The sequence below is a fragment of the Malus domestica genome, chromosome 03 (assembly GCF_042453785.1).
Source record: "Malus domestica chromosome 03, GDT2T_hap1".
Taxonomy (NCBI): domain Eukaryota; kingdom Viridiplantae; phylum Streptophyta; class Magnoliopsida; order Rosales; family Rosaceae; genus Malus; species Malus domestica.
In genome coordinates, this window is record NC_091663.1 from 4,059,085 (window position 1) to 4,079,913 (window position 20,829).

Below are 20,829 nucleotides of genomic sequence, written 5' to 3' on the forward strand. Positions count from 1 at the left end.
ATCGAATCAGTTCGTTGTATTCATATAGGGTCAATGAGTGTAGCTGTAAAAAATCATCAAAATCGGAATTAATATAACCGTTAAATCGTGATTTTTCGTTTACAATCGTAAAAACGTTTTGTCCCATTACTTGATCTCTGAATGTTTGTTTTTTTCAATTTTCGGCGTATGCGATCTAGATGCATATACAAACAAGTTTGACGGTTGGATCGTTGAAACTAGTTTTGTACAATGTGTATCCCTTCAAAACAATAGATTCACTAACACTTGGAATTTATTTATACTTTCATTAAGTATAATATAAGATTTTGTGGTATCCACTTGTGTAAATATTTTAAATTAACGATCGAATTAGTTTATTGTATTCATATAGGATCAAGGAGTGTATTTGTAAAAAATCATCAATATCGGAGTTAAAATAATCGTTAAATCGTGATTTTTCGTTTATAGCCGTCGAAAGTGTTTGTCTCGTTACTTCATATCTGAATGTTAGTTTTTTGCGATTTTTGGCGTATGCGATCTCGAAGCATATACAAACAAGTTTGATGGTTGGATCGTTGAAATTAGTTTTGTAAAATGTGTACCCCATCAAAACAATAGATTCACTAACACTTACGAGTTTATTTATATTTTCATTAAGTATAACATAAGATTTTGTGGTATCTACTAGTGTAAATATTTTAAATTGACGATCGAGTTCATTCATTGTATTCAATTAGGGTCAAGGAGTAATAACCGTTAAATCGTGATTTTTCATTTATAACCGTCAAAATGTTTTGTCCTGTTACTTGAGCTCTAAATGTTTTTTTTTTTGCGATTTTTAGTGTATGCAATCTTGAAGGATATACAAACAAGTTTGATGGTTGGATCGTTGAAATTAGTTTTGTAGAATTTTATAATAATTTTTAAAATATCTATGTATAACTTGCGCGACGCCTAAATGGGTCGTTGCGCAAAACCACTTTGCGCGACGTCGAAATGTATACCTGCGTCGTGCAATGTTAAAAATTTGGCGGTAGTTTTGTAAAAATTAGGCGCTTTGTTTTTATTTTCCGAAATTTGGTCTCACACGGTCTCTCACATCTCGCGTAGCAGCCTGAGCCCTGAGCCTTGAGCCTCCTCTCTCTCTCTCTTTCTTCAATCACTCTCTCAAACTCTCTGTCTCTCATTCCCAACACCATCTCTCGATTTCTCTCTATTTCTGCCTTCATCCAAAAAAATTTCACACACCTCCACCTCGGCCAAGCTCGCGCCCCCGTCAATTTCGATGTCCTCTTCAGGTTCGCACATTCAATCTCATTATTTGCATATTTAATTTAATGATTGTGGTCAGATCCATGGTTGAAAAGGATGGGTCTGCAAAGGGAATTGTTTTCAGCCAGTTCACATCGTTCTTGGATATTTCAAGGTTCGAATACACCTAGATGAACAAGTCCAACGACAACGATTGGTTCCGAATCTCCGCCGCCAATCCCAAGGGTACACGATGGACTGGCAAGTGCTGATACGTCTACAACCTCCTCAAGTACGAGTTCGATCTCCAGTTCAATATCCTCATCACCTACCCCAAAAGGTCGGCCTTATTTTGATTTTACGATTTTCCCTCTTCCCTCATTTTTGTTTTCTTATTGTAATTCAAGTCCGTTAATTTCTGGGTAATTTTGGATTGGTTCAGATGTATAGAGGGGGGGAAGATCTGCTTGACAGTGCATTTCAAGCCGCTTTGGGCCAAGAACTGGTGATTTTTCTATCTTGCTGTCTTTAATTTGTTGTATGTGTCGAATTATTGTGAATTTTTTATCTGTTTGGTCACTGAGAAATTATAAGAAATGGAAGGAAAGTTGTTTTTCTTTTTTTTTTTAATTTTTTGTTGGGAAATTTGTAATATTTGGTTTACTTGAGATTTCGAAATCAGCTGTGAACTCGGCTCTTAATTTGCTTTAGAAGATATGACATAACAGAACAATAAAAACTCAAATGTTGTTGTAACTGACAAAGAAAACTCGAAATTTGTTTGGCTTTTTTATTATTTGCTTCGAGCAGAAAATTAGGATGCATGGTTTGTATATTTCAATATGTTAGTCTTCTGTTTCTGAAATCAATTTATGTGTTTAGATTAAGTATCTTTGCCTCTGTGAAAGGAATTTCTTTTCGCATAACATGACTTACCTTGCATTTTCCTTGTGGAAGAATTATGCTTGTATTCTTTTCTGTGGATGAAAAATAATTTGTGTAAAACTTACGCAACGCATTTTCTTTTTCCTTAATTTGAATTGTAGTGAGAAACATCCGTCTGTGGAACTTTTGATTTTCATGGCATTCATATGGTAATTGATGACCATGAAAGTGTTAGTCTCCCTTTAATCTCCAACAAGGAACGTGCTCTAATCTCTTCTGGAAAGCATTAATGCAAACAAACAACGTGCTCATTTGTTTAATTAAACATGTTTGGAGTTATCGGCTAGTAGTACTTATGATCTTTCTCATGTTATACAGTCCAAGTTTGGTATGGCACATGCACTTTGTTTGGGTCTTGCACCATGGCTTGCTGCATTCATGCTTATAAGAATAGCACATGGTTTTTCTTTTTTTATATGAAGTTTATGAAAAGAGGATTGTGGTTGAAGCTGGATGCTTCACAGTATCGTAAGAAATAATGTTTTAGCATAAATTTTCTACGGTTTTGCATCTCAGTTATTAATATTAGAACAGAAAAAAAATTTGGGCTTCCAATTGCTGGTTTTAACTAGTTAAAGGTCAAGAATCATATAGTTTTGTTGCCTAATGACCAATTTTAGATATCTTCAAATTTGCACCGTCTCCAACGACCCTTCTCAGTTAATATTTGACATACATATGCACATATACACCATACAGAGGGACATAGTCCAACTCTTAGAAACTTTGTTCGAGTATTAAGCTCTAGTGATAAGCCACAGGATATAGTTTCCATAGCATAATCAAATTTTCGAGGTTTTGATTTAGAGGCAATATATGCATCAACGTTAAGGCTTATGTGATCAGTTAATATCATCGAACGTTAAGGCTTATGTGATCAGTTAGTATCTTTGAATGTTGAGGCTTTTGTGATCAGTTAATTTCTTTGAATTTCATCATATCTTGATTATTCTAAGCCTTCTTCAGTTGAATACTTGAATAAGATATGTGGATTAAACTTTAAAGATTCTACAATGAGAGACGTTCTACTAAACAAATATTAAGCATGAAAATTTCTTGAATGTGCTTGTTTTTCTTTCTTATTGCTTACAATACTACTGTTTAATGTCTCAATATGAAATTTCAAGCCTTGCATTTGTTTTCATGCAGTTCATACATACCGGGGAACCTGTAGTAATATATGTTCTCTGGTATTCGGGGCTGGTAGAATTGAATCCATGGCTGTTTAGCAAGTTCATAATCTATCATGTGTTTATCTTTTCTCAAAGGATCCCCCTTAATATAATTTTTCAAGAGTTATACCTATACAAGTACAAATTTTTTTCTTGATCCATATGCTTATGTCTGTGCAGATAGAGAGAGGCAACAATTGATGAGGCTCAAGCATTAGGGGCAGTAGTTCGTTCTCAAGGTCCTTTGTTTGGAGGTGTTAAAAAAATTGAAGGCTTCAAGTGACAATGTCCTTATTTGTTGGTCTCTGGATAGTTTGATATTTCTTTGTATATCTTATCGTTTTATTGTTTATTTTAGAAGATTACTTGTTTTTTTCTTTTTTGTTCAGACATCTTGTATGTACATTTTCATATATGTTATAATTAAATACTTTTGGTTGGTTAATTAATTATTGTTTAGAATTTAATTACAATATTTATAAAAAATTAAAAAAATATATATATTTTTGACCAAAACAAAAAAAAGGGTTTGCGCGACGCATGTCCTACGTCGCGCAATATTTATCAAAAATTACAAATTTTTACCAAAACAAAAAACAAGGGTTTGCGCGACGCAAGTCCTTCGTCGTGCAAAGTGGCTTTGTGCGACACACGTCCTACGTTGTGCAAGTCACTTTGCGCGACGTAAGACGTGTGTCGTGCAAAGTCACTTTGCGCGACGTAGGACGTGCGTCGCGCAAAGTGACTTTGCACAACGTAGGACATGCGTCGCGCAAAGTGGCTTGTTCCTCGTGCAAACTCTAGCGTCACTGCCTTGGCGCGACGGTTAATGCGCGACAAAGGTTGCGTCGCGCAAACCTTTAGGCAACGATTTTTGACTTTGCGCGACGAAAGTACGTACGTCGCGCAAAGTGTTTTTTCTACTAGTGGCCACATATACCTAATTACCGAAAATCAGTTACCGCTAACCAACCGTCTTCTTGCGGTTGCCAAAAATAGGTTCAGCCAAAATTATTGGCTGGTAAATGGCACAACCGGTGGTTTCCATTACTTCCTCGCTATATTCTAGTTCCAAGGGCTCAATTTGATTTTCAAATTGGGGTGCTTGTTTGGTTGCATTGTGTGGTTCATTTTGGGTTAATCCATGTAGTGCACTAGCGGTTGATTGCTTAGACTCCATCATCCTAAACATAAGCAATGCATATACATTCAAAATCATATATATGTACGTGTATATATAGATAGTATCAGTAATCATCATGCTATCAATTCTGTTAACAATATTTTCTATATTTATTATGGCATGAATCATATACATATACATATATTTTTTAAACCCTAAAACTAAGGAGTAATTTATTTTCTAAACCCTAAAACTGAGGAGTAAAGCCTGTAAAAAATACCTAAAATATCTAAATTGAAAAAATATATATTGGTAGGTATGACATACCGCCGGCATACAAATTCAATTACCAAAGCCATGTCATTAATTGTCGGTTTGGTAAAATATCAATCGATTATGAAAAAATGCCAAAACTATACCATACCATTATGAGCCAACCAGTATGGTTCAGTCGGTAAATCGGTTTATGGCAAAATTTACACCCCTATTTTTACTCTAAAAAGTCACTTATGTCACTATTCACTTACAACACATTTTTGTTATTTTGATTAAAACTCAAAGTTTTCAAACATTTTTCATTAGTTTCCTTAATATTAACTCTAAAAATTAAAACACTATTTGATGACCGAAATCTCACCTGATATTTTAAAATTTTTGTAATGAGCTTTGTGCATATTCAATTAATAAGGTTGTTTAATTTTTGGTCGCTAATGTCACCTTTCGCTGTTGAGCAGCTATTAATTGAAAGCACTTTGTTGTCTATCGAGTGGGGGATCGCCGAGCTAGTGAACCACCCCGAAAGCCAGAAGAAGTTGAGGGAAGAATTCGATACGGTCCTCGGCCGAGGAGTACAAATCACAGAGCCCGACATTCAGAAACTTCCCTACCTGCAAGCCGTGATCAAGGAGACTCTCCGCCTTCGCATGACAATTCCACTCCTTCTTCCCCACATGAACCTTAAGGACGCCAAGCTCAGTGGGTTTGACATCCCGGCGGAGAGCAAGATTGTGGTGAATGCTTGGTGGTTGGCGAACAACCCTACCATGTGGAAGAAGCCGGAGGAGTTTAGGCCCGAGAGGTTTTTGGAGGAGGAGTCGAAGGTGGAGGCTAACGGGAACGACTTCAGGTATTTCCCGTTTGGTGTTGGGAGGAGAAGCTGTCCCGGTATTATCCTGGCCCTGCCAATCCTATGCATTACAATTGGACGTTTAGTTCAAAACTTCGAGCTTCTACCTCCGCCGGGACAGTCCAAGCTCGACACCTCGGAGAAATGTGGGTAGTTCAGCCTGCACATCCTGAAGCATTCCACCATTGTGATGAAGCCGGCGGCATAGATTTATGGACTTTGAATTAATTGTAAGTTCTATAGACAGCTAACACTTGTTTATCGTGCAAAAGTGTTTTGGAATAATAAGGAGAGGTTTTAGTAAGAGAAAATGTAGAGAGAGAGGAAAATTTTCTAATTTTGGAGTAGGAAAATTTTCTAATTTTGGAGTAGGAAAATTTGGAGCACACAGGCTACAACAAATGAAGGGTTGAAATGCGTCGTTGACCACCTCTTCGACGAGCAGCAGAAGGGAAAAATCAACGACGACAATATTTACTACATCCTTGACAACATCAATGCTGCTGGTGCGATCATCCTTTTAAACAATTTGATTGTCCTTGTCCTTTTGTAACTTGCATTTTATGTACAAATTCAATTAAATTTGTTTAAGTTTAGGCCGCTAATGTCACATTTCTCTGTTGAGCAGCTATTGACACCACTTTATGGTCGATCGAGTGGGGAATTGTCGAGCTAGTGAACCACCTCGAAATCCAGAAGAAGTTGAGTGAAGAACTTGATGCAGTCCTTGGCCGCGAAGTTCAAATCACAGAGCCCGACGTTCAGAAACTTCCCTACCTGCAAGCTGTTTGAGAACAATTCAGAAATAAACAAAATAACATAAATAAATAGAACTTGAAATTTACAATTTTTATTTCACAAAAGGTACTTGCTATACAGAATGATAAGTATACAATAAATACAGAAATTAATATAAGAATGTCAACGGTCCTAACTTGATTACAGAAGGTAGAGGCGAGCGTATAAGCTATGTCCTTCGAACAGTAATTCCGTCCCACTCTTGTGCTTGTGGTTCTATAACGTCTGCTCGACCAGGATACAACTACCTAATCCTATAACCCGCACTGGATTATAGAATTCTAGCGAATTGCTTTGTGTGTTTACTCTCTCTGGAAAGTTTGTACGGAAGAAAAGGAAGAAGAAAAGATGATTCATTTGGATACCATGGATTGCAGATATATAGGCTATTTCAAACCCTTTCAAATACCAGTTCAGTGTATTTGAAGGTTCACAACTCTTTTCTAAGAGCTGTGTCTTTTAATCAAAACGTTTTTAATTAATAATAAATTAATTAAAAACTTAATCCGAAAATTAAAATTAATGAATCAGATTAATTTTAAATTCCACACAACCATAAGGCCCAAGCCTTCAATCCATTTCCAAATGGCCCATATTCGAATTTCTAGACTAAAGCACTAAATCTATATAAAGGCCTTGAGAATCTTGTTTTCCCCAATGTGGGACAAGAGTCTCAAAACTTCCAACACAAGCTGTGATCAAGGACTCTCCGACTTCATATGCCAACCCCACTCCTTGTTCCCCACATGAACCTCCTGGATGTCAAGCTTGGCGGGTTTGACATCCCGGCGGAAAGCAAGATTTTGGTGAATGCTGGGTGGTTGGCAAACAACCCTGCCTTGTGGAAGAAGCCGAAGGAGTTTAGGCCCAAGAGGTTTTTGGAGGAGGAGTCGAAGGTGGAGGCTAATGGGAACGACTTCAGGCATCCCCCGTTTGGTGTTGGGAGAAGAAGTTGTCCGGGGATTATCCTAGCCCTTTCAATTGTGGGCATTACAATTGGACGTTTAGTCCAGAACTTCGAGCTTCTTCCTCCGCCGGGACGGTCCAAGCTCGACACCTCGGAGAAATGTGGGCAGTTCACCCTGCAGATCCTTAAGCATTCCACCATTGTGATGAAGCCGAGGGCGTAGGTTGATGCTTGGGGAGGATGATTTTGATAATATGAAATGATACGTGGGTTGTGAAAATGTAAATTTATGAATTCTTTTTTTCTTTCTTCTTTGGTGATTTAGATTTATCAACTTAGAATTAATGGATGGTCGTGATATGCCAAGTGATAAGTCCACGTCAAATCATTTTGTATTTAGAATTCTCTCCTCCAACAATGGTCCACTAACACTGGTCAGAGGATCCGACCAGTTGCCTCGAAGAGGATCCAAATCCAGCATTATGTTCCTAAACCAACTTTGCAGATTTTTCGGATCAAAAACTAGCCGAGCGGTGGATGAGTTGGCAGGATTGTAGAAATTCGATGGAGTCTGTACCATGCATAGATGATAAGTCCACGTCAAATCATTTTGTATTTAGAATTCTCTCCTCCAATGAGAGCTCTTCTCTACCGGTGAGAGTCTTTCTCACCGCACCATTTGGCCTCATTATGTTTTCACTAAATCTCAATTCGATTTGCCTACCCTTTCTTGCGATTTTTCGCATTTTAACGGGAACATGCTTAGAGCTTTGACTCGGGTGTGTTGACCCTAGAAACTACAAAGCCTACGTGGCGCGCAGGCCGAGTAATTAATGAGCTAACTACGTCCTTCGGTGAATGCGGGGCGTGCCAACTCGTCGGCCAAGCTCGGCCGAGGAGTAAATTTGTTGATGTTGCGTTGGGTCGCGCTACTGACTTCTGCGTCTTGCGATTGCGGCCGAGAAAGGAACACATCTCGGCCTCTTGGGTTCTCGAACCTGAAGACAAGGTTACTATTCTTACGAAGTTCAGAATCAAATTCGGCTTTCAATGTGCCGAATGTAATAACTGTAACACCTCACTTCGCCGAGAAGGCTGATGAGATGACCTCGACCAATAAGGATTTAGAAACCCTTCTCGACCGAGACTTGGATAGGTAATCAATCGTTCTCGCCGCAGTGCTGTTGATGCCAACGGAAGATACTGCGAGACCGACTGACTCTACGGTGACAGAGCTATCTATGCCGACTTAAGATATCACCGGTTGCTTCCACAGTGCTGTTGATGCCAACGGAAGATGTGTCAGCGAAAAAGGAAAAAGAAAAATCACAAGTTGTGAGAGTTTGCGCAGGGCAATTTTGTATTGATTTGTGGGGCTTGTTCCGTTGTTTGTAGCTTGGTATTTATAGGAACAAATGTTGAGTGGTGCAGCTTCACGCTAGTATTTGATTTCAAATCAAACTCACTAAATGAAAGCCTATCCTTTAGATACCATCATCTTCTGACTGCTTCATTTATTCAAAACCCAAGTCTTTCTTCCATAAAAAACCGTGCCTTCAGAGACTCCTAGTCCACTTCAATCACATTGATCCATGCACGGATAATGATAATCCTAGAAAGCACACTACGTAACCAAAACCACAACATCAAAAAGGTTTTATAATTATCCCATTTGCATACTGTTTATCTACTCCATTCACCATGACTTTTCAAACCCCATTTAAACCACCACCTTGGGATGCTAATTTCTGGCGCCTATACCAAAATATTTATCCACATCTATAATAATCAATTTGCAGCATACTATTCATCCAGATCAACTCGAATTATGCCATCGTGTTCCCAGTTTGGAGATCTCCCATAATAAATTATTTAAAAGATAACATTATCCTTTAATAATAACAAAATGATCTTTTACCTTTCCATACGACGGTTGAGAAGTATGCTTACTCAATGATCTCGATTACTCAGGCCGATGATGCAAATTTGGGTCCAAACAGGGTGTCTACACCACCACCCTTGTTGATCTTTGTTGATCTTTCCCGGTGTTTGGCCTTGTTGATCTTTGTTGGTCTTTCCCGGTGTTTGCCCTTGTTTGGAGGATGGTGCGGCCTTCTTCTTCTTCGTCAACTTTGGTTTTCTGAATAGTAACTTTGGTTTTCTGAATAGTGACGGAGGTTGGCTTATATGCTTCGTTCTGAGGTGTGTCTGCTGTGGAGGAAGTTTCGACAGTTGCTTTGTGTATGTTGGGCTACAATGTAGACTTGGGCTTGTCTGTTTTTTGTGTTTTTGAGGTCCATGTTGTTCTTTGTAATTATTGTGGTTTTGGACCTCTTTTATGTATAATGTTTGTGTGTAACATTTTCTTGTTGGTAATAAATTTACTTTTTTACAAGGATTATAAAATAAAATATAAAATAATAAAAAAACCAGTTTGTATTTTGTCTTTTCCGCACTTCTTCCACCACTGGCTACTCTTAGTCGATGAGTACATTTTTAATTATTTTGTAATTAGACATAAAGTAATGATAAAAAAATTAAATTTGTAAACAAATACTCATTCTTATTAATAATACATCATTTAATCTCTTCTGTAATTAAGTCTAGATAACGATAATTGAGTTCATTTTATTCCAAGTATTTAATCTCTCTTCTGCACACAAATCCCATGTGTTTATTCAAGCATTTCTTTGAAATCCGATGTGTATGCCACTTTTTGTTTTCCGTTAAAATTTGTAAGCGCGTCAAAGTCAAAATTATTGAGGCCTCTAGCAAAAGAGCTTCTAGCAAAGCACTTGTTAACAAAAGTGCTTTCCATAGAAGCACTTTTTAAACAAGAACCGGATTCAGGGCCAAAAAAGCAGAAAAAAATCGATCTCGAAAACAAGAAGATAAAAAATAAGAGCAAATAAGATAGAAAAGATGATGTGGGTCGTAACCAGGCCCTCAAATCAGAGAAAATCAGAGAGGGCAGACATGCGGACCCTTTGCAATTCAATTTCCGTGCACATAACCATGCTTTCTTCATTCTTTTGTATCCAAAGCATCGGCTTATTGTGCACGGATCCGTAAATGATCTGTAAATTCTAATTAACACCCAATAAATCGAAACAAAATCACAATTTCAAAGTGTTAGATGCGCTGAAACCAAAGGATTCAAATGATAACAATCTAATCAAAGGATGCGAATGATGAAAATTAAAATCCAAAGGATTCGGATGCGAAAAATCAAAAGGAAGGGGTAGGAAAGAGAAAATATGGAAGAAGGTTTTCGGAACTGCGCTTTGCTGCTACGGAGTGTTGTTTCTCTTGCTCTGGTATTTATAGGGTTGGAGAGGGATCTGATCGTTAGGGTTTATGCGATGTTGAAGGTGTGTCAAATTACGAAAGGGCCACGCCTGTTTCTGCGATTTAACGAGACTACCCTTGGGTTTGGTTAAGTGCACGGCCCCTCTGGAGGCTATGGGGTGCAGTCATGTGGGGGCCCAAGGGCAGCAGTGTTGGAACAATTTTGTTGGGCTTAGTATTGGGGTAGTAGTTGAGCTTTTGCACTATTTCTCTTCACTTGTAAATGAGAGGTTTTATATTTGATTTTCGTTAAAAGCGAATTTGAACTACATTATTGCTAGCTCATTATGAGGCTAAGCCCACCCTCTTACCCCTCAGCATATATAATATCGTTTGTTCAAAAAAGAAAAATTGTTGATAATAAGCATAAACAAAAAATTGTTTTAAATTGTCACTTAGTATTATGGTCTAGTGACATTTTTCTTCACTTGTAAGTAAGAAGTTTTAGGTTTGATTCTCGTCAAAGGTGAATTTGAACCACATTATTACTAGCCCATCGTGAGGCCAAGCCCACCATCTCCCCCTTAGTGTAGATAATATCATTTGATAAAAAAACATTGTTTTAAATTTTTAATTAAAATTGTAGATGACATTTTACCTTAGTGGCGGAAACCGCACATGACTTAAAACTGTAGATGAGTTATGATCATGGTACAAAATATCGATATTATCGGCGATATTTCGTCGATAATATCGTTTTTTTAAGAGAGCGATATTTTCACACTTATCCATATAATTATTGTCAATGTATCGCGATATTATAGATAATATCATGATATTATCAATATTATCAATAATATCGCGATATATTAAATCTTTTTCTCGCCTTTCTCTCTTCTCTGTATCCCTAGAACCCCTTCCCATCTCCACCCCCTTCCCTGCAACCCCCCACCTCTTCCTCACCCATGCCAACATCTCCCTTTCTCTCAGCTCACTCCCTCTTTCTCCCCCTCTCTCTCGCACAGACTCTCCCTCTCACCCCGATCTACACTCACGCACCCATTTACACACCCACACCCATCGACGACGGTACCAAAATCATCATTGGCATCAACCCTCTCTCCCTTCGTCTCCGTGAAGCTTCGGGGCACCTAGAGGACACCCAACCCAGGTCTAGCGAGCCATGGGTGTGCAAGCCCAAGTCCCAGGTGAACCGTACTCGTCTAGGTGATTGCAAATCCCAAACGCGCAGCAACTCTAAATCTGCAACTTCGAATCTCGGCGAGCTTCTGCAGCTTTGCCGTCTGTGAGCAAATGAAGAAAGAGAGAGAGTACGCGCAGAGAGAGAGAGAGGGTATTTCACATTTCAGTGTGGCGGTGCGACTGTGCGAGCTGCATTTTCTGTTTCACTTTATGGTTCTGATTCTTCTAAAAGAGATAAGGAAGATGAGAACCGAACAGATTTAATGGGAAATTGCGAAGGTGTTTTACTTTATTTGGGATGTGAGAGGTGGAGTGCACGTTCAATGGATTTTAATTTCACAACAACCCACTACGTGGGCTTTTCTCTTTCAAAAGTTTATATATATATATATATATATTAATGTTTTATTTAAATGTCATATGAGTTATTTAATCTATACTCAATCTAATGCGATGATCATAAATAAAAATAATTTAATCTATCATCCAAGAATACTTCTCATTATGATTATATGCTTACCATTTTCTAAATATTGAACTTGTTGGATAGATGTACTTTGTGTATTAGTTTTGTATTTTATAATTATTTTATTATCTATTCAAGTATATTTTTTAGTGTAAATAAGCATTTATTTAGAAGATATATAATAAATTTATATAAATCCGCCTAGGCGCTAGGCCTTTACCCGCCGCCCGATTAGCGCCTAACGTTTTTTAGAACCTTGGTTTGTGATTACATATTCAACCTGTAATATTTATATGGTCGTTAAGATGTCTGCAAGGCTTGCAAGCTAATATTTATTATCTAGGATAAATTTCTATATTTAAAAAAACACCAAGGGGATTCAAACCCCTTCCATTTTACTAAGTCACTCATAGGAACTCTATGTGGTACTAAGTCATCCAGTTTACCATGAAGATAGTGAAAATTTTGAACCTCATAGGAACTCTATGCGGTACTAAGTCACTCATGTATCTTACCATGCAATGTATAAAGTGTAAAATATTGTACTAATTCATTATATATAAATGATTATGGTGTGTTTAAACTTCTTTAATTAATTACTACATATTTTCTAAACTCACAATATTTGCCAGTTTGCTATATAATCAACTTAAATCAGTTAAATTCATCATGCAATGCATTTCCTTCCAATTTTTTGTGATAAACTAATAGATAATTGACAAAATAAACATCTTGCAAAGTTTCAATAAAAATTTCCAAGTTTTTCTTATAATTTCCATGGTTTTTATTCAATTTTTATCGATATCGATAATATCCCAATATTTCCATCGAAATTTCCGTGTTTTTGGATTACCGATATTTCCGATATCATCGATATTTTATACCTTGGTTATGATACATACCATCATTTCAATTGATATGCATTGTTGACCCATTCTCTAAGGGTTATCTGACATTGATGCATGTCATGATTTATTCTAGGTCTCTAGGTTCAATTTGCATGAAACTCCGGTGAAATTCTACTCTGGACATAGACAGACAAGTTCGACATCTTAGGTGTTTTCTGTCTCGTACTCCCAAATGAACTGAGCGTAGAATTTTTTAACTAGCCTGCGTGTAGCTGCGTACAGATATGAAAATACAGATTGTATGGGTTCAAGAAGCCATTACCTATATGTACTAGAACTTTTTCTTCCTCAAATTTTGTTTACTTTGTCTGTCGGCATTGCACAGTAGGATTATGTTATGAAAGAGCTTACATGGGAACGTTGTGCTAAAAGTGTGATTTTAGCTTTATATGAAATGGAATTGTTTGCTTAAATCTCTGGATTTTTGTCTAATGCTTTGCTCACTTCTCTCTGATCAGAGGAACCTTCATATTCGAAGCACCAAACTTCAGAAAAATGATCGTGATTTTATGTTTTCCAAGAGGGCAAGGTACGCCTTCTGAGTAAGCTAAAATTTCTCTACATGTAGACATAAACTCAAGAGTTGTGTCTTGTTGTGATTGTAGAGAGACACCATGCAGTAGGAAGGAATTATGATTTCGGCGGTGTAACCAGGCAACCAGATTGGTCTTGCTTTGTGAATGAAGATGAAAGGGATGATCTGAGCTCTCTGCGGTTATTAGCAGCATTCTTTTGTTTCCATTGATTTCTTCCCCACCTCTGACTGATAAAATCGTATGTTTCCTTACCTTCTGTGTCTTTTGGCAGCGAAGAGTCTTGCTCATCAAGTGCGGGTATATCTATCAAGTGAAGATATGAGGCCCTTTCTGTAATTGCCACTTTGATGATATTTTCTCAAAAACTTAATGTTCTTTTTTTGTTCTTCCCAATTTTTAACCTCAGTGAGGGACAATACGATCGATAGTTCACTGTCAAAATCAACCACGAATTGGAGCAAGAAGCGACATGACAATGCATATTCGGGCCCGGGAAATCATTCAAATATAACTTCTACCGAAAAGATACAGAACAAAAGCAGGCATGCTGTTCAACCAGAGAATTACATGGCTCAATAAAGATGCCAAATTCGTCAATCTTCAAACCATCCCACTACTCAAACTCTCCTCTCCAGGAAAACAGCAATTGGTTTGCTGGCGAAGGATATCTGCGGGTTGACAATAATTCAGGTTGCAGTTCTTTCCATCAAAAGTCAGGCACAAACTGCCCGTCTGCAGGCTCTAAAATTTTGTTTGGAGATCCTTTCAGTGCAAGTCCTGTCCCAGAAATACATCTCAATCCTAGATCTCCTTTTGAACCCACTTAACCTGTTGCAAGTTCACCTTTCGGCATTATTTCTGGGAACTTTGAATTTCATGACTCTCCTATGACACCTAAGATTGGTTATGGACCAAGAAAACCAGAGTTCCATTACTCTAATGGCCAGACACCATCTCCTGATTTTTCAGCGCATGAAAATGTCGGCAAATATGAGGGAAGAAAAGCTGAATTGCAGCCATGCAAAAAATCTAAGATGGAGGAAGAAAACTGTATTCTGAACAATTTGTACATGGAAAATCAACAATGGAACAAGAACAGTGAATGCGAGAAAGAAAAAGATGCAGCTCCAGACTAACGGCAAGTGTAAAACTAACCTATTTCCCTCACCGGGACGAGAAGACTTCGTCATCTATGAACACTCCAGCCAAATATAGAAGCATAATAGATGAAAAAGAGCATGTTACACAAACATTGAAGTATTTCTCTCCCTCGAGTTTGTATATATGTTTGGTTCCCCAACTCTAGAGCCTTAAAACCCATCCTATATATGTACTAAGAGGTTTTCGTTGTACAGGATCACAGTGGTTTCGAAATTCCTATTCCATGTCCAAATCGCAACGAAGGTACGTGTCTCTTCTTAACAACTACCTTGAACTTCCCTTTTGTTTCTTGTCTTGTGATAACAAAGGTTTAACAAATGTTTGTTTCATTATTTTTTCGATTTTTCCTGCAGACTAATTGTTAGAGTTTTGAGACTCTTGTCCTACATTGAAGAAAACAAGATTCTCAATGACTTTTATATATGTTTTGTCCTCTACAATATTAGTTATGTATTGGACCACTTGGAATGAGAATTGAGGCTTGGGCCACCATTTTGTGTAGATTGGGCTTGATGATTATACCATAATATTAATATAAATTAATATTAATTAATCAAGACAAGGACACTTGGGGCCTAATAATTAAAATTAATCTGATCAATTAGTTTTAATTTTCGAATTAAGTTTTTAATTAAAATCGTTTTGATTAATAGACACAACTCTTTAGAAAGAGTTGTATAGCTTCAGATACATCCAATATGTATTTGAAGAGGTATGAAAGAGCCTATATAATTAGAGTCCTCAGTTCCATTCCAGATATCTTTTCTTCTCCTACGAAATTTCCAGAGAGTAAACACACAAAGCAAATTCGTTAGAATTCTAGAATCCAGTGCGAGTTGTAGAATTAGGTAGTTGAATCCTGATCAAGCAGACGTTGTTGAACTACAAGCACAAGAGTGTGACGTAAATACTGTTCGAAGGACATAGCCATTATGCTAGCCTCTACCTTCCGTAATCAAGTTAGTACCATTGATATTCTTGTATTTATTTCAGTATTTCATTCTGCACAGAAAGTATTTTGATTAATAAATATTCTACAATTTCGAGTTCTATTATTTTTATTTATTTATGAATTGTTCTCCAACACTAATGTGTTTCGTTTACTGTTTATACAGAAATGGGAGAGGCTGATGTAAACATTCATTGTTTACCAACAACATCATCAACCAAACCATAAACTACATCAACACGAAATCATCACTCAGTAAAAGTATTCCATATAAGTGTACAAAACAATAAGCTTACGCAGGATTCGCCATGAAAACCTAGCAGCAAGGTTCTTCTCTTCTCTTGGATTCGTAATAGTTCTCACTTTCAATAGGACTAGTGCCATATGAAGATGGTAATCTGAGAAGAGGGACCAAGCTATTTTTATCGTCTAAAATGATAACTGCTCCTCCTATCAAGGCAACAGTTACATGTCAGTTTTTAGAGTTTGAAACCAACTCTAATTCAAAAGTTTGAGTCCTATTGTTTCCCTCCTCTGTAATTTATCATAATTAAATTACTACAAGTCCAATATTAATATAAGTCCATTTGTTTTCTCCACATACCCTAAACTATGATTTTATTATTACTCACATTACGAAAAAATCCTAACAGCTGATCCTCAGGAAACAAACAAAGAAAGTAAACAACGGAGTGATTTTGTTGACTCGTCTTGTCGAGTGATGATGCTTCAGACCTTCGTTCAGGTTCTGTGTGCAGAGGTATTGAAGGAGGCAGCTGCCCACAACGGGATAAAGAAGATATAACACGTTTTCGACATGGTTGCCACATTCTAATAGACCTGAGGATTCTGTTGCATCAAACCACACGGTACGTTTTTTCTTCGTTAATATCATTTTCAGTTGTGTAATGCAGATCATACCGGTCTAGAATTTACGTTGTACATGCAGTACCAAAACGGAGGAGGAGGCAAAAAATATGCTTAAATTTAAATCTGTTTTAGGTCCGAGCAATGGAGAAATTAACAACGGTTACATTGTACCTAATCTTATGCATCAGACATGTTTAAAGTATCGATGGGTATAAATGTTAGGCCTTTAGGATTCCATTCTGTATAATTTCTTGTTCTTAAGTATAGAGGTCATCTTCCCATGCAAAGCTATCCCTTCATTGCTAGGGTTTCCGAATTCCTTCAAATGGCATTGCAATTGTGTGACTTCGGATTGCCGGAAAGGCTTCAGCAAGAACTCTTTGGCTCCTTCCTCAAGGCACCTATTGAGGTCAAGAATTTTTGAAGTGCTAATGGCATCTCTGTTAAAAATCAAAATTACCAAATAAAAGTTTTTACTTGAGAAACCGTGTGGTGTAAAATGTAAAATTGAAACCTCATGGCTCATTTTGCAAATGACCCTTGAAACTTATGGTGTAAAATGCAATTAACCCTAAAAGTTTTCAATTGCGGGTAATTTAGAGCTTGTTTGGTATCCTACTTGAGTTCAACTTTTTAAACTCAAAAACACATTTTGAGTTTTAGGCTTTGAATTCTTGTTTGGTAGGACTCTTTTTAAAAATTGGATTCAAAACTAACTTAAAAACACAGACTATTTATTAAAAACACTAAAAATGAGTTTTTAGAGTTTTCATGCTCTCTCCTCAACATATTTTGCTCCTTCCTAACCCTCTCTTTTTCTCTCCCAAACCTCCTTTTCTCCTCTCCCCATGTCACACCTTGTCTTCTCTCTCTTCAACCTTTGTCTCTCTCTTTCTTTCACTCCTCACCTTCTCACCGTAATTTTTTGCTCTCTCCCTATCCTCCTCATCATCTCCCTATCTTTCTCTCTCCTCGCCAACTATTTCCTCTCTCTTTTCTCCTTCCCAATTCTCTCTCCTCAATTTTTTGTTCAAGGAGGTTTGAATTCAAACTAAAAAAATTATTTTAAAAAATTCAACCAAATAGATTTTTGAAATTTTGAAGCTTAAAAGAAAACTGTTTTTAAGTGATGTTATATGAAAATTATTTTTAGGAACAATCAAAGTTTTTGGATAGGATACCAAACATGCTTTGGTGAACCGTAAAAGACCACCGGATAGTATTAATAGTACGAAACAGATGTTTGGTGAACTTTGTATTAAATAAGCACCGGATTATTTAATCCGGGCCCACTCATTTTATACTCCTCCCACCCGCTTATTTATCCCAACCAAAACCTCGGTATAATTTAGTCGGGTCATCTCTCTCGCTCACTTTGTCCCCCTCTCTCTCGCAGCACTCTCCTGGCTCACTTCGTCCCCCCATTGCTCCGCCGCTCCTTCCTTCCCCAATAACACCGACCCCCGAACCTCCACATCTCCTCCGCCGCTCCCAGCAACCCAACTCTTTCTTTCTGCAGAATTCTCAGAACTCGAGCTGCAAAACGCTAACTTTTCGAATTGGGTTTCTCTAGGAATTGTAGAGAATTATAGGACTGGAGATGTTTTATGAGTTTTTAGCTTAATTGTTCCCTGATTTTGTTGATGGATTTGGGCGATTTGGGGGTGGGACGGAGAGATTTGGGACAACTTTGTGGCTGCTGGGTTCTTCCTGCATTTGACAACTTTGTTTTTTTCTATTCTTTTTCTTTTCCAGTAATCATCAAACTGGGTTTTGGGGGGGGGGGGTGCAGAGAGATCTGCGACTGAGAGAGAGAGGGAGGGAGTTTGGGGGGTGCAGAGAGATTTGCGAAAAAAAAAGATGATTTCAATTTTTTTTTAATTTTATTTTAAGTTTGATTTCTCTTATCCGGTATAATACCAAACACAGTATAAATAATACGGTCATTAATCCGATACTGCACCAAACGCCCGATTAATTTAGTCAGTACTATCCGATGACTATTTATCCTATTCGACAGAAATAGTCAGTGCAGTCCGAGCTGCCAAACGAGGCCTTAGAGTCTTGCTTACCAAGTTCTTTTTTTTCAGCCGTTTTGCTTATATTTCCTACCGATGTTGTTTCATATGTTACAACATTATGCATTTATATGATTCACAATTGGCCTTCATCTTTTTTCTTTCGCATGGTTAAAAAATGGTAACAGATGACTGCAATCTATTTGAACTGAATATTTAACCTTTCAGAAGTTACTTGATATTGGATGTTTATATGTACGGTAGTTAGGATCGGGATCCTGCTCCGAAAATGATAACCCAGATCCCAAACCGACCCCTTCAGGGGAAACTGGTTGGAGGGACGGGTTTGTGCTAGAACTGCATATGAAAATTTAGTTTGCTGCAATACAATATACACATTCCATTCGGGGGAAACTGGTTGGAGGGACGGCAGTTTGTGCCGCAAGGTAAGCTTGCAGTTTGGTCATTATAAAGGTTGTACCCAGTGCACAAGGCTTCCGCTTTACGCAAGGTCTGCGAGAGGTGAATGTCGGCTAGCCTTACCCCCATTTATGGAGAGGCTACTCCCAAGTCTCGAACCCGAGACCTACCGCTCATGAGCAAAGGCACTTGGTCATTTATAAATTAAAAAAATTCGATCCCTCTCTCTCTCTCTAGCTCTCTTTCTCTCCGTGACTCTAGTTTTGTAATTTACTTAAATTTGTGCAGCCTCTCCACTGTGGATGCGCAGTCCCTCGGTCTTTATCTTTATGCGTCAGACACTCCAACAAGGTAGCGTCAGGCACTCCAACTACGTATGATGCGACTCTTTTATCTTTATGCGTCAGACAACTTCCTTGATCGTAGTATCATTGACATGGGATGTTTCTACCCATTTGGTAAAGTAATATATAATCACGATAATGTAGGTACAATGATCACTAGATTAAATGTAATATCATCAACATCCGATGGCCGTCCCAATGAAATTCATCGCCCAACCTATACAAGGCCAATGTTTGATTAATGGATTCAATGGCACACCAAGAGGTCGTTGTATCAGCCCATCTTTGGCATTCCTCACATCTCTAGCATCGTCGTCTTTGCAAAGCTTCATCAAAACTCATCGTATCTTCTAAGTAGTCATCTCATGTTTTTTTTTCTTAATGGATGATGCAATTCATACTAAAAGAGGGTGGAAATTTTTGCACCATATACATGAATCATACATTATTGTATCCCAATTTAGGCCTAAAAATGTAATAAAGTGGCTCACGATTCATAAAAAGTCATGCATTAGTTGTCATGCTAAGAGGATAAGTTTATAGAGGACATAGAAAAACTTTTCAACACAACCTTAACATCGTCACAGGGCATTAATTACAAGTTCAAAGTGACACTTATTTACATTACATTACATTTTTGGAGTATTTCCTCTTCTTTTCTTTTCTCTTTTGGGCTAATTGGAGTTATTTATTTTACAAGGCAAAATAAAAAAGAAAAGATTTATTTTATTTGTCTTCAATTTGGCCAAAAAATTGTAGTTTTTAAGGCAATTGGGTGTTAAATTTGAAGGGGTAATTAAGCTTTTGGCCCCTCTTTTAAGGGCAAACTGCGATTTGTTTCTAATTAAAACAATAGGCCTGCAAGCTAACAAGGGTTTTTGTTTTGCGATCATTGAGGGGAGGGAAGAATGTTTACCGTACACAGTTTTATCTTTATTTTGCTAATATACTGTTCACACGACTCAAATCCTTGACCTTTCGATCACAAAGGAACAACATTTCCATTGCGTCAAAGCTCGTCCTCTTTTTTAATAAAATAATAATATATATAATTACACAATTGTCGATTATAATAAATTGATTTCAAACTTATCATCTATGATAGTCAAATTTAAGATCTCACGTCTAAATAAAAAAAATATGACTAAATCAAAACAGTTAAAATTACATACACTTACGTAGTCGAGGACTAGAATTGAAAAGCAAAATAAAACACGCACACAAATTTTTTTTCTTTCAAAAACCCTATTAAATATTAAATATAGGCAGATAAGGTCATAATGGTCTTTCCATTTTCTTGGTCAGGCAAACCAAGAAATACAATTGACAGGTCAGAGCTGATCCAAACGAAAAAAGCCCATA

General features: G+C 37.4%; 1 protein-coding gene, 1 long non-coding RNA gene and 1 other non-coding gene across 5 annotated transcripts; 2 read left to right on the forward strand and 1 right to left on the reverse strand.

Moving 5' to 3' along the window:
• The first annotated feature begins 1,071 nt into the window (after positions 1 to 1,071).
• Positions 1,072 to 3,795, forward strand: LOC139194384 (uncharacterized). Of its 3 annotated transcripts, none has more exons than XM_070818809.1 (5): positions 1,075 to 1,280; positions 1,409 to 1,573; positions 1,676 to 1,738; positions 3,328 to 3,426; positions 3,531 to 3,795. In XM_070818809.1, exons 2-5 carry the CDS (start codon positions 1,487 to 1,489, stop codon positions 3,549 to 3,551), a joined length of 270 nt encoding a protein of 89 aa, XP_070674910.1. In that variant the 5' UTR covers positions 1,075 to 1,280; positions 1,409 to 1,486; the 3' UTR covers positions 3,552 to 3,795. The 3 variants fall into 3 exon arrangements, 2 of the variants coding, with proteins under 2 accessions (XP_070674910.1, XP_070674909.1); XM_070818808.1 differs by having other exon boundaries at positions 1,124 to 1,280; positions 1,365 to 1,573; XR_011579113.1 differs by lacking the exon at positions 3,328 to 3,426 and having other exon boundaries at positions 1,072 to 1,280.
• A 958-nt stretch (positions 3,796 to 4,753) lies between these two features.
• Positions 4,754 to 6,381, forward strand: LOC103419638 (uncharacterized). Its single transcript, XR_011578726.1, has 3 exons — positions 4,754 to 5,829; positions 5,972 to 6,105; positions 6,228 to 6,381. It is a non-coding gene; the product is annotated as an uncharacterized lncRNA (long non-coding RNA).
• Positions 6,382 to 10,227: 3,846 nt separating this feature from the next.
• LOC114824284 (small nucleolar RNA snoR100) lies at positions 10,228 to 10,334 on the reverse strand. Its single transcript, XR_003772426.1, has one exon. It is a non-coding gene; the product is annotated as a small nucleolar RNA snoR100 (small nucleolar RNA).
• Between the last annotated feature and the right edge of the window lie 10,495 nt (positions 10,335 to 20,829).